At 36.7% G+C, this 13,909-nt stretch overlaps 1 protein-coding gene across 3 annotated transcripts in view; it reads left to right on the forward strand.

The window, feature by feature from the left end:
• Nucleotides 1-13,909, forward strand: part of LOC106166693 (filamin-A) — a 104,385-nt gene that overhangs the window by 8,486 nt on the left and 81,990 nt on the right. For 2 of the 3 annotated variants that reach the window (XM_086996787.1, XM_086996790.1), the window contains exons 3-4: nt 7,105-7,170; nt 10,290-10,319. In XM_086996787.1, coding sequence (XP_086852913.1) covers nt 7,105-7,170; nt 10,290-10,319 — 96 coding nt within the window. The remainder of the gene's footprint in view (nt 1-7,104; nt 7,171-10,289; nt 10,320-13,909) is intronic. The other variant, XM_086996788.1, reaches the window with a different exon arrangement.

Genomic DNA, 13,909 nt, shown 5'->3' on the forward strand with positions numbered 1-13,909 from the left:
GGGAAGCAAATTTTGCAAAGTTCAGTTCAAGGTGAAAAGTAGGTCAAAGGTCAATTTCAAGGTCACAGTAAAATTGCCAGTATATGACTTCCTATTCAAGTTCAATAGTAACTATGGACCTATCTCTGCCAGTTTTGGAGATAAAAGGGAAGCAAAATTTGCAAAGTTCAGTTCATGGTGAAAAGTAGGTCAAAGGTCAATGTCAAGGTCACAGTAAGATTGCCAGTATATGACTTCCTATTCAACTTCAATAGTAACTATGGACCTATCTCTGCCAGTTTTGGAGATATAAGGGACTAAATGTTATAATTTTGGAGTTACCATAATGTGCCATAAATTGCCTACAGAAAAAATTAATTAAAATAAAGAAAAGGTCATTTTGGTCAAAGTTCTTGAAATGGGAGGTTCTCTGAAGTTGCAGAAGTTTAAATTTGATAAAATAATGTCATTTTTGACCACAAGTTGTCTGCTTTGCCAAGCATTATGTTTTATTTTTCCGGAGTTCAAAATTTATTATCCATTACCGTACTGCACATTTTTACAGAAGCCGACTGGTGCCATATGTTGAAAAAAAAATTATCTCGAAATTTCGAGATAGCATTTTTTTTGTTCAAATTTCAAAATACTATCTCGAAATTTCGAGATAAATTTTTTTGCTCAAATATCAAAATGCTATCTCGAAATTTCGAGATAATTTTTTTTTTGTTCAAATTTCAAAATGCTATCTCGAAATTTCGAGATAAAAATTTTTTTTGTTCAAATTTCAAAATAGTATCTCGAAATTTCGAGATAATTTTTTTTTCTACATATGGCACCAGTCGGCTTCCGTACATTTTCCTTTCACCACCAATATGTACTTTCTGATACAGCGTAACTCGAAAACCGTATGGAATACAAAAAAAACCGAGACCACCTCCAGTGTTGGGCTTTACATGCTCTACAAAATGCAAAAAAGAATGGGTCTCTAGCATTAACGGTTCCCGAATTAGAGACAGTTTTCAGTTTCGGTATCTTATGGCCGCTACTCCTGTGAAAATGCACCGATTGACCCCAAATTCACGAAGATGAAAGATGACCTGAAGGGTAACACTTTCCAATAATATTATTGGTTAAGTCTGTGTGGCGTCTGAATAACAGGGCAAAAAAATTTTTTTTCGTAAAAAATTTCATTTTTTTGAAAATTTTGACCCATTTGACCTTGAAGTAAAGGTCAAAGGTCAAATCCGAGGGTATATTTGAAATCTACACATATGACTTTTGGAAAGCCGTCTATAGAAATTTTTCCCGTAACTCCTTCTGTAGGGTAGATAATTAGCATTTAATTTTGCCATTTTTAGACAAGGGTGCATTGCAATGAGTGCCACACCCAGACCCCAATACCGACAAAGCCCAAATTTTACGTGGAACGAGTTGAGATTATAGGTGACCTAAATCCATGAGATGGGTACGGGGGCCCTTACCGTCTAGGAGGAGAAGCGGTAACGGTAACATGGCGGCGGAGCCGGCGGAACGGACCGGACGGGACCGAAACCATGTGTACCGCCAGCGCTAACGCTGGTGGTAAATTTTTTTTGTTCAAATTTCAAAATAGTATCTCGAAATTTCGAGATAATTTTTTTTTCTACATATGGCACCAGTGGGCTTCCGTACATTTTCCTTTCACCACCAGTATGTACTTTTTGATACAGCGTAACTCGAAAACCGTATGGAATACAAAAAAACCGAGACCACCTCCAGTGTTGGGCTTTACATGCTCTACAAAATGCAAAAAAGAATGGGTCTCTAGCATTAACGGTTCCCGAATTAGAGACAGTTTTCAGTTTCGGTATCTTATGGCCGCTACTCCTGTGAAAATGCACCGATTGACCCCAAATTCACGGAGATGAAAGATGACCTGAAGGGTAACACTTTCCAATAATATTATTGGTTAAGTCTGTGTGGTGTCTGAATAACAGGGCAAAAAATTTTTTTTTCGTAAAAAATTTCATTTTTTTGAAAATTTTGGCCCATTTGACCTTGAAGTAAAGGTCAAAGGTCAAATCCGAGGGTATATTTGAAATCTACACATATGACTTTTGGAAAGCCGTCTGTAGAAAATTTTCCCGTAACTCCTTCCGTAGGGTAGATAATTAGCATTTAATTTTGCCATTTTTGGACAAGGGTGCATTGCAATGAGTGCCACACCCAGACCCCAATACCGACAAAGCCCAAATTTTACGTGGAACGAGTTGAGATTATAGGTGACCTAAATCCATGAGATGGGTATGGGGGGCCTTACCGTCTAGGAGGAGAAGCGGTAACGGTAGCCGTCCGGCGGAGCCGGCGGAGCCGGCGGAACCGGCGGAGCCGGCGGAGCCGGCGGAACGATCCGGACGAGACCGAAACCATGTGTACCGCCAGCGCTAACGCTGGTGGTACAATTAAGTAGGTTGGGGTGCTGTTTGGGTCATAAATATCTTCATTATTGTACCACCAGCGTTAGCGCTGGCGGTACACATGGTTTTAGTCCCGTCCGGTCCGTTCCGCCGGCTCCGCCGGCTCCTGCGGCTCCGCCGGCTCCTGCGGCTCCGCCGGCTCCGCCGCCATGTTACCGTTACCGCTTCTCCTCCTAGACGGTAAGGGCCCCCATACCCATCTCTTGGATTTAGGTCACCTATAATCTCAACTCGTTCCACGTAAAATTTGGGCTTTGTCGGTATTGGGGTCTAGGTGTGGCACTCATTGCAATGCACCCTTGTCCAAAAATGGCAAAATTAAATGCTAATTATCTACCCTACGGAAGGAATTATGGGAAAAATTTCTACAGACGGCTTTCCAAAAGTCATATGTGTAGATTTCAAATATGCCCTTGGATTTGACCTTTGACCTTTATTTCAAGGTCAAACGGGCAAAAAATTTTCAAAAAAATGAATTTTTTTACGAAAAAAAATTTATTTGCGCTGTTATTCAGACACCACACAGATTAAACCAATAAAATTATTGGAAAATATTACCCTTCAGGTCATCTTTCATCTGTGTGAATTTGGGGTCAATCGGTGCATTTTCACGGGTGTAGCGGCCATAAGATACCGAAACTGAAAACTGTCTCTAATTCGGGAACCGTTAATGCTAGAGACCCATTCTTTTTTGCATTTTGTAGAGCATGTAAAGCCCAACACTGGAGGTGGTCTCCGTTTTTTTGTATTCCATACGGTTTTCGAGTTACGCTGTATCAAAAAGTACATATTGGTGGTGAAAGCAAAATGTGCAGTACGGTAATGGATAATAAATTTTGAACTCTGGAAAAATAAAACATAAGGCTTGGCAAAGCAGACAACTTGTGTTCAAAAATGACATTATTTCATCAAATTTGAACTTCTGGAACTTCAGAGCACCTCCCATTTCAAGAATTTTGACCAAAATGACCTTTTCTTTATTTTAATTAATTTTTTCTGTAGGAAATTTATGGCACATTAAGGTAACTCCAAAATTATAACATTTAGTCCCTTATATCTCCAAAACTGGCAGAGATAGGTCCATAGTTACTATTGAAGTTGAATAGGAAGTCATATACTGGCAATCTTACTGTGACCTTGAAATTGACCTTTGACCTACTTTTCACCATGAACTGAACTTTGGAAATTTTGCTTCCCTTTTATCTCCAAAACTAGCAGAGATAGGTCCATAGTTACTATTGAAGTTGAATAGGAAGTCATATACTGGCAATCTAAATGTGACCTTAAAATTGACCTTTGACCTACTTTTCACCATGAACTGAACTCTGCTAATTTCTTTCTCTTTTAACTCCAAACCTGGCAGAGATAGGTCCATAGTTACTATTGAAGTTGAATAGGAAGTCATATACTGGCAATCTAAATGTGACCTTGAAATTGACCTTTGAACTACTTTTTATCATGAATTGAACTTTGCAAATTTTGGTTCCCTTTTATCTCCAAAACTGGCAGAGATAGGTCCATAGTTACCATTGAACTTGAATAGGAAGTCATATACTGGCAATCTTACTGTGACCTTGAAATTGACCTTTGACCTACTTTTCGTCATGAACTGAACTTTGCAAATTTTGCTTCCCTTTTATCTCCAAAACTGGCAGAGATAGGTCCATAGTTACTATTGAAGTTGAATAGGAAGTCATATACTGGCAATCTAAATGTGGCCTTAAAATTGACCTTTGACCTACTTTTTACCATGAACTGAACTCTGCTAATTTCTTTCTCTATTAACTCCAAACCTGGCAGACATAGGTCCATAGTTACTATTGAAGTTGAATAGGAAGTCATATACTGGCAATCTAAATGTGACCTTGAAATTGACCTTTGACCTACTTTTTATCATGAATTGAACTTTGCAAATTTTGGTTCCCTTTTATCTCCAAAACTGGCAGAGATAGGTCCATAGTTACTATTGGACTTGAATAGGAAGTCATATATTGGCAATCTTACTGTGACCTTGAAATTGACCTTTGACCTACTTTTCATGATGAACTGAACTTTGCAAATTTTGCTTCCTTTTTATCTCCAAAGTTACGCTGTATCAAAAAGTACATTTTGGTGGTTAAAGCAAAATGTGCAGTACGGTAATGGATAATAAATTTTGAACTCCGTAAAAACAAAACATAAGGCTAGGCAAAGCAGGCAACTTGTGGTCGAAAATGACATTATTTCATCAAATTTGAACATTTGAAACTTCAGAGCACCTCCCATTTCAGGAATTTTTACCAAAATGACCTTTTCTTTATTTTAATTAATTTTTTCTGTAGGAAATTTATGGCACATTATGGTAACTCCAAAATTATAACATTTAGTCCCTTATATCTCCAAAACTGGCAGAGATAAGTCCATAGTTACTATTGAAGTTGAATAGGAAGTCATGTACTGGCAATCTTACTGTGACCTTGAAATTGACCTTTGACCTACTTTTCACCATGAACTGAACTTTGCAAATTTTGCCTCCCTTTTATCTCCAAAACTGGCAGAGATAGGTCCATAGTTTCTATTGAACTTGAATATGAAGTCATATACTGGCAATCTAAATGTGGCCTTGAAATTGACCTTTGACCTACTTTCCAACATGAACTGAACTTTGGAAAATTTGCTTCCCTTTTATCTCCAAAACTAGCAGAGATAGGTCCATAGTTACTATTGAAGTTGAATAGGAAGTCATATACTAGCAATCTAAATGTGACCTTAAAATTTACCTTTGACCTACTTTTCACCATGAACTGAACTTTGCAAATTTTGGTTCCCTTTTATCTCCAAAACTGGAAGAGATAGGTCCATAGTTACTATTGAAGTTGAATAGGAAGTCATATACTGGCAATCTTACTGTGACCTTGAAATTGACCTATGACCTACTTTTCATCATGAACTGAACCTTGCAAATTTTGCTTCCCTTTTATCTCCAAAGTTACACCTTATCAAAAAGTACATTTTGGTGGTTAAAGCAAAATGTGCAGTACGGTAATGGATAATAAATTTTGAACTCCGGAAAAATAAAACATAAGGCTTGGCAAAGCAGGCAACTTGTGGTCGAAAATGACATTATTTCATCAAATTTGAACATCTGGAACTTCAGAGCACCTCCCATTTCAAGGTTTTTTTTTTCCAAAATGACCTTTTCTTTATTTTAATTAATTTTTTCCGTAGGAAATTTATGGCACATTATGGTAACTCCAAAATTATAACATTTAGTCCCTTATATCTCCAAAACTGGCAGAGATAAGTCCATAGTTACTATTGAAGTTGAATAGGAAGTCATGTACTGGCAATCTTACTGTGACCTTGAAATTGACCTTTGACCTACTCTTCACCATGCACTGAACTTTGCAAATTTTGCCTCCCTTTTATCTCCAAAACTGGCAGAGATAGGTCCATAGTTTCTATTGAAGTTGAAGAGGAAGTCATATAATGGCAATCTAAATGTGACCTTGAAATTGACCTTTGACCTACTTTTTATCATGAATTGAACTTTGCAAATTTTGGTTCCCTTTTATTTCCAAAACTAGCGAGATAGGTCCATAGTTACTATTGAACTTGAATAGGAAGTCATATACTGGCAATCTAAGTGTGACCTTGAAATTGACCTTTGACCTACTTATAATCATGAACTGAACTCTGCTAATTTCTTTCTCTTTTAACTCCAAACCTGGCAGAGATAGGTCCATAGTTACTATTGTAGTTGAATAGAAAGTCATATACTGGCAATTTACTGTGACCTTGAAATTGACCTTTGACCTACCTTAACTTAACTTTGATTGTACCATTTTAAGTTATATATATTTTTTGCGTATTTTGAAAATTCTTGTTGATTACATTTTTATAGCTTGTCAAGCATAAGACTGGTGGCTGTGTCCCTTATTTTGTGTATGTGGGGGGTCTATACGAATGCGCTTGCTCCAGCTGGTGGTACAACATTCGGAGGCGGTATCGCCTCTCTGATCCTCTAGTTTATTCTAGATCTTATATATTTGTGAGACTTTGTGAAGAACAAGTCGGCATGCATTGAATGGGTTTAGATTGATCGCATGGTTGTGGAGTTTATGGCAACCCAGCTTAAAGTTTTCAATATTCCCCTGTCACGAAGCACTGTGAGACAGTAGAAATATATGTGGAGCTTGAGAAGGGTTATTGTTAACATCCTAAGGACAATAGACTGTCACGTACCTTGTTCAGGTTTTAATAAAGAGGAGCTTAGTTTGAAAAACATTTATTCACATATTTTGTAAGACCCGTTGGGATGTTTCGCTCTTATATGCTTGGTTATTATTCAGTAAGCAAGGCACTGTTATTTTGTGTTGTTGTTATTCAGTGAGCTGTCCCAGGCATTGATAGCAGATAAATCAAATGGATATCTTAATGTACTGGGGTGTCTCTTTTGTAAATGTTAACAAGGACCTCAGTCGATCTTCAACTTCCATGTTAATTTTTGTTTTGTTTTGTTTTGTTTTGTTTTTTTAATGATACTGCAATCATAACACCTAAACAAAGTTATTCTTTAACTTGCAGAAAAACAGTTTAACTGAAGTCATCTTGTCAAGAAGAATTTTATGGTGACTGTAATAATAATGATTATGATAAGTGAAATAAATCTGGATCTTTCTCTTTCCAGTGCATTGCTGGAGTATTGTAAACCAGGACTGTTCACAAACTGGAGGAACCTGCCACGCTATGAGGGGTAGGTGGTCTGCCATGACAGCGTGCTGGCTGTTACAGTGTGTTAAATTGTTGAATGTACTAGGTGTGACAGTGTGTTAAATGTTTTGTTAAATATACTAGGTGTGACAGTGTGTTAAATGTTTTGTTAAATATACTAGGTGCAACAGTGTGTTAAATGTGTGATTAAATGTGCTACGTGTGACAGTGTGTTAAATGTGTTATGTGTGACAGTGTGTTAAATGTGTTATTGAATGTGCTAGGTGTGACAGTGTTTTAAATGTGTTGTTAAATTTGCTAGGCATGACATTGTATTAGATGTAGCAGTGTAATAGATGTGAAAGTGTGTTAGGTGAGACAATGTGTTACATGTGGCAGTGCATTAGATGAGAAAATGCATTAGATGTGACAGTGTGCGATATTTGGCAGTGTCTTAGTTGTGGCAGCGTGTTAAGAATCATAATAAGATAGCTATGAGCCTTTTGATGCAAACTAAGGATTAGTTTGAATCATTATGTGTATTGTTGTATGTAGCATTACACTTCTGTTTGTCATGAATTTTGTGAAGCATTAAGTGAATAATCAGTGGATGAAGTAATATGGTTCCAAGGTGAAGCATTCCTGCTCTTCACTGTAGAGCTGGTATTGTAGTGAAGACATTGTGAGGTAGTCAGTCAACCCTGGCAGCTGTGGAGTGGCGTGCATACTGATGTGATACTGTGACATGGTGTTGGTTCACTTTGATAACAAGATAGATATGTTATATCACTAGAACAGGTGTCCACCCAAATGATACACACACAGAGAAAATAACCTTCTTTAATAGAACTGTGGTTGTTCATTTGTTTTATTGAATTATGAGACATCGAGCTTGATTTTGAATTTTGTAAATTGAAATCCCATTCCAAATGAGATCATTTCTTTGTGTTTGATTGATTTATTTAAAAAGATTTAATATTTGTTTCTGTAAGAAAAGTTCCTATGTGTTATATGTTAATATATGAAAGTGGGATTAAGAATGGACCGGCTACATTTTCTCATATGCTTTGTCAAAGAAATATGTTATCAGGCCACCATTATTACAGTACTGTTTGTGTCTTGGTCAAAAGTTTTTGTCTTATTTGACAGCAAGTAATGGGCAAAGCTTTGGTGGTATGGAATAAGATGGTTTGTTTTTAATGCATGTATATTATAGCAGTATTTTTCTTTTTGGAGAAATTAAAATCTGAATGTCCCATTATTGTAAATACGAGTTCAGTTTGACACAGTTTATTTTCACATAAAACACCACAGGTGTAATTTTTCCCTCTTTCTCATCCAGGATATGACTATCTAATGGTAAACCAAGAGAAAGTCCTGTCAGCTGGTGTACCAAAGTCATGCTTTGTCCACATTAATAAATGCTATTTTGCTGTGGTTAACCTCAGCAGCAAATGACATGATCTTTGCCATCAGTTATCAGTTTGGGGGTCACAGACTACACTGTTATCAAGTCATAAAACAATGATAGAACTCCTAGTTTTTACAGTTGCTGCATTGCCAGAGGGAATATATGAAATGTGACTTCTAATTATGGTGGTGTACAAATGCCCTGCCCCATGGACTAGATGAGACTGTGTTTATATATCATTTGTATTTTTTACAAAGTCTGTCAAAAATAACTGCAAAGAAAAGAAGACAGAGTGCAAAGGCTGAATATTATACACACTGATTGTCAGGCACTGATAGTAGCACCTACAGTACCATCATGTCAGGGACAGGTGCCTATAATATATTTCTAAATCATAAGGATCACTGTCAGTGAAATGAATAAAAATGAACACACGCCATAGGGTATGTTATAAAGGATATTATCTTTTTGGGAGGGTTTGCTTTTCTCTTCCTTTTTTTTCTGAAAAAAATTTAAAATGGTTCTAAAAAGGAAAATGAGAAAAATTCAAGTGCATGAGATTTTCCTCCTTTCAAAACATATTCTGTTCCCATCTCTGGTTAGACAGTAATGTAAAACATTTACTTCATTTATACCACAAACTGGAATATGGCTGAAAGCTAAGTTTATAGCCTTTTTTTATGTTTTTGATAAATGGATAACAAGATGACAAGTTATAACACCTCCAGTTTATTGATGTCTCTCTGTCATGATATCTTGATGTCTGTAGACTCTGAGATTGAACATATCACACAAGAAAAGAAAACAGGATATTATGTCTGTCAGGTGTAGCACTATTTTATTCTTAAAACTTGAATTATATGTTCAGTAAACTTGAGTAATGACTTGAAAACTTCACCATTTTTTCTAGAGATAGATATTGTATCCAAACTTCCCTTGCCATCAGTAGGAAGAGGACTGTCATACATAACAAGAAGTCTAGTGTTAACAGCCTTGTCTTTTTCTTTATGGAGTTTTACCATCAACTTTGTATATGTTGATGTGTTACATTGTTGTTAGCCAGATGGCCTCGTGGTCAGAGTGTCCTTCCTTGGAGCAGGAGAACATGGGTTCATCCTGTCTGGGGACTAATACCAGTCCTTCATAAACACTTAACAGTACCTGCTGTCTCCCAGCTGTTGGCACTTGGTACATAGGGATTGAATCACGGATAAAGTTCCTGGCCTGCAGTGAAAGATATTGTTCATATGCTAGCTTTTAGTGCCTCATATAGCAGCTGGGCTGTATCCACCCAGTCTGTATCAGGGCCAGAAATGACCAGGCATCTAATGTAAACCACACTGATATGTGGAGTGCAGAATGTGGAGTGCAAGAACTGAACATTACTTTGTTGTTAATGACTGGTTGTGTTAGTGTGTTGATGTTGTTGAAGATTGGTTGTGTTGTTATGTGGACTGGTTGTTAGTGTGTTGATGTTGATGTGGACTGGTTGTGTTAATGTTGTTAATGACTGGTTGTGTTAGTGTGTTGATGTTGTTGTGGCTTGGTTGTGTTGTTATGGACTGGTTGTGTTAGTGTTGTTATGTGGACTGGTTGTGTTAGAGTGTTGAACTGATTGAACTATATTTTGTTGTGAAATGGGTGTGTGAGAGTATATTTGAATTTGAAAGTTTTTTAATTTAAATGTAAATATGCACTAATAATAAAAGCCATTATAGCATTTGTATATTTTCAATGTTTTTTCCTGTCAGGTCTGATGAGGATAGAGCTTACCAAATACGGTATACCAGTATATGTTACTATATATATATATATCAACATCAATTTGTAGTATGAATATTGTATCTGTAAACTTCTCCACTTTTGTCTATCAGTTTTATCAATCCCGATTATAATAATACATTTATCGATAATTCAAAATTAACAAATGCCACATTCCCCAAAGTAAAGGACAGTAAGTTATTATTAATTTCTCTATATGTTTTCATTGGGGAGTATTTTTCACATTGTCAAGATAAAATTATAGCTTTATAATTGAACTAGACAACCTGCTATGTAAAGTGGAGAAATGTACAGTGTATCTAGACTAAAGCATGTGATGTCAGCTTCAAATCCCCCCCCCCCCCTCATGCTTGGCAAATGGCAGCTACAGGTCAGCCATGACAACCAGGTGCTGAAGTGGTCCGTTCGCTAGGAAATCCATGTCAGTAGGGCAGAGATTCTTTGTATCAGTTCAATTGAAAAGTTTTAATCTATTGACTTGGGGCTCGTTCTCAATGAAACTGTTGGCCTAGGGAGGTCAATCGAAGTCCACAGGACTCTTGCTGAATGCAACCAGATAAAGAGATTAACATGCTTCTTCTTGGCATTGGATAGAATACAAAAATCCTGGTGATTATACAAGTACTTTGGAAACAAGAGGGGGCATGTTAATCTGATTGCATTCAGCAAGACCCCAACAGAGTTGGATTGATCTATACAGACCAATAGTTTAATTGGGAATGAGCCTTAGGGTGCTTTCCCAGAGATTTTGATCGACCTAACTCCCTGGGGGTTCACGCTAAATTGCAGTCAGCCGAGCGGGCACCATAGTTAATTACCCCCTTACAGCTTTTAGTAGGCGGGACAGACGCTTAAGCCGGCCAAGCTGACAGTAATCTTGTGAGACTCCCCACAGGGATAGATCGATCTAAAAATCTATGGAAATGGGGTGTAAGTCAGATGATTCTGCTGCCAATCCACTGCAGATTTGGTATAATAACTGCTTTTTAAAACAATTGAAAGTTTACTTTTGATAGAATGAATCACACTCTATATATTGATATGAAACAACATGTTATGCTTATGATTATGATAGATATTGAGCAGGTTACCAAGAGTTTAATTAGATATTAGATTGTGCAGCATCTAATAGCAATGTTATCATGGTGTTGGTATGGCCTAAATGGCATGTAAATATATATATGATTGTATTTATGAATTTTAAAAGTCTTACATCTCATCAGTCAGTATGTTGCAGGTGGTAAAAAATTAATTGATAATAATAATTGTGATTTTGTTGCCATAGTTTGAATCCGTGCTTCCCAATAATATTATATCCAGCTGCCTTATATTTGAAATCCTTTGTACAAAAGCAGGATTTGGAGAAAGTTTGTTGCCATACATTTTACATAGCCAGCTTGTTATTTATAACATAATGTTTAATCATTGGAATGGGGATTTTATTTTTGAGTGAAGTATTTACTACTACATTGTAATTAGGTGTCTTGACCCTGTTGTTTGATAAAAGCTATATGGTACAAAGGGGAGACATATTCTGGATGCTTGGGTGAATGAAACGTGATTTATGCCCATTACCGTTAATGACACTGGATTTAATACCTTGGGCTAACAAAGAGGTACTAAAATTTCTCCACTGTAAGTGATGGGGATATTTTGTGTATGTATACACAATATACATCATTCAGAAATTGGTTTCTGTTGCAGCTCTTAAAAGTGAAATATAAAATCATTCAGGCTAAAGATATGAAAGTAAAATAATGATTATTAAGTGTATTACAAAGAGAAATGAATTAAAATTCAGAGATAAAAATATAAAATCATTTAAGTTTAAAATGTGACAATAAACTGTTTTTCCAATTAACATATTTAAAAGACTATTAAATTAATATTTAGTTAAAATGAGAAATAGCTGAAGGGTAAAGGCTCTTGAAAATCCTCCTACTGCCTGATTGTGATAAGCTTACTAGGTGACTGTTCATTAGCTAGAAGAACACACCTGACTCTAGTTGTCTGGTTACTGCCAGTCTCTCTTCTCCACTGTATGTTTTACAAATAAAAGAGAAAGGTGAAGAATGAATACATCTTGGAAAATGACACACATGATTGATATAATTCCAAAGGATGATTTAGTTGATTTACCCACAGTGTGAAGATTTGATATTCATAGTTAAAGATCTCAGTTAACCTTTAATTTAGTATAAATTGTGCAGATATTTCCTCTTCCACTGGTGTCTGGAATTGCATCGTTTATGTTTTTACTGGGATTTTTCTTACCATTTTCCTTTATTCTATACCTAAAGAAGTGACAACAAAGATTTCACTGTGTGAGTTAAGTTGTCACAGGAGAGTAGACACAGAAAGGTGACAGTAATATGTCCTGTAGCATGGAGAGGTGACAATAAGATGTCCTGTAGCACAGAGAGGTGACAGGTGTCACGGCAGGTCACTTGTCCCCAAGGTCAGGCCTTATGGCTACAGGGTTGACACAGTCAGGAGTTGATCGGTTTAAATCTGATTGCTGATATAAATTTCCATTTTGAAATGTAACCACTGGCATCCCCTCAGGTAATTTGTTAAACGAATGCCTCATTTAATTGTTTTCTGTTCATCTGCAGTATCAAGGATCTTTAGGTAATCAAATGAAAATCTTAGCACCCATAATTTTTGTATACAAAAACTGGCTTTTATAATAAAAAAAAATTGCCATTTCTTGCAGCTTGCCATTAAGGACATAGCCTTAATGCCTTTATAGATTTCCCATCCTGTTCTTAATACTTTGATAAATGGGTTACATGTCATGTTGCCTCTAGAAATAACTGCATTTCTAAAAGGTACATGCATTTAATGATATTTGTCACCTGCGGAAGGCTGTACTGTCTTAACCTTTTGTGCTGATGTAAGAATAGTCTGAGAGAATTCTTAACAGATACTATCATGGTTTACTTTTTCAATGTCAAACCAGTTTGTTAACCTGCTGAAAAAGCTGCCCAGCTGTTTTGAAAAGTTTTGTAAGGTAAACATGTCCCAGCTCAGTTTCTAAAAAGCTGTCCTCTTATGTTATAAACCTTAGGAAAATTTACCCATCTTTGGAAAGTTTCAACCTTGCGTATATACAAGGCTTGTCCCTAATGTTGTTTAAATTTGACCCAGCATAATTTTAGTTACAGATCCCTAGCTTGCTTTTTGTCATGGCCATATAATAGCCATAAAGTCTGTGGACTGTAAGGGTGCGTTCACAATGAAGCTATTGTTCAAGGTAGATCTATCCAGCTCTATGGGAACTCTCACTGAATGCTACCAGATTAACTGAATAAGGCCTCCTCAAGTAGCTAAGGGGGGATTAACTTCTGTGTGCTGCTCAAGAAAGTGCCATTCAGTTCATCAGACTGCATTCAGCAAGAGTCCCCGCAGATTTGGATTGATATACCTAGAACAGTAGTTATATTGTGAATGTACCCCGTGAAGCCTAGGTCAGCAGGACTCCAATTGAAATGCAAGACTGCCGTTGTGGAACAGTGAACACATATTATGGGATATTGTATCACACTGCTTTTACATTCCAGACTAGAAAAAATACATCCAGAAGGAT

Source organism: Lingula anatina, chromosome 10, assembly GCF_051362555.1.
Source record: "Lingula anatina isolate TDL-2025a chromosome 10, LinAna3.0, whole genome shotgun sequence".
NCBI lineage: Eukaryota > Metazoa > Brachiopoda > Lingulata > Lingulida > Lingulidae > Lingula > Lingula anatina.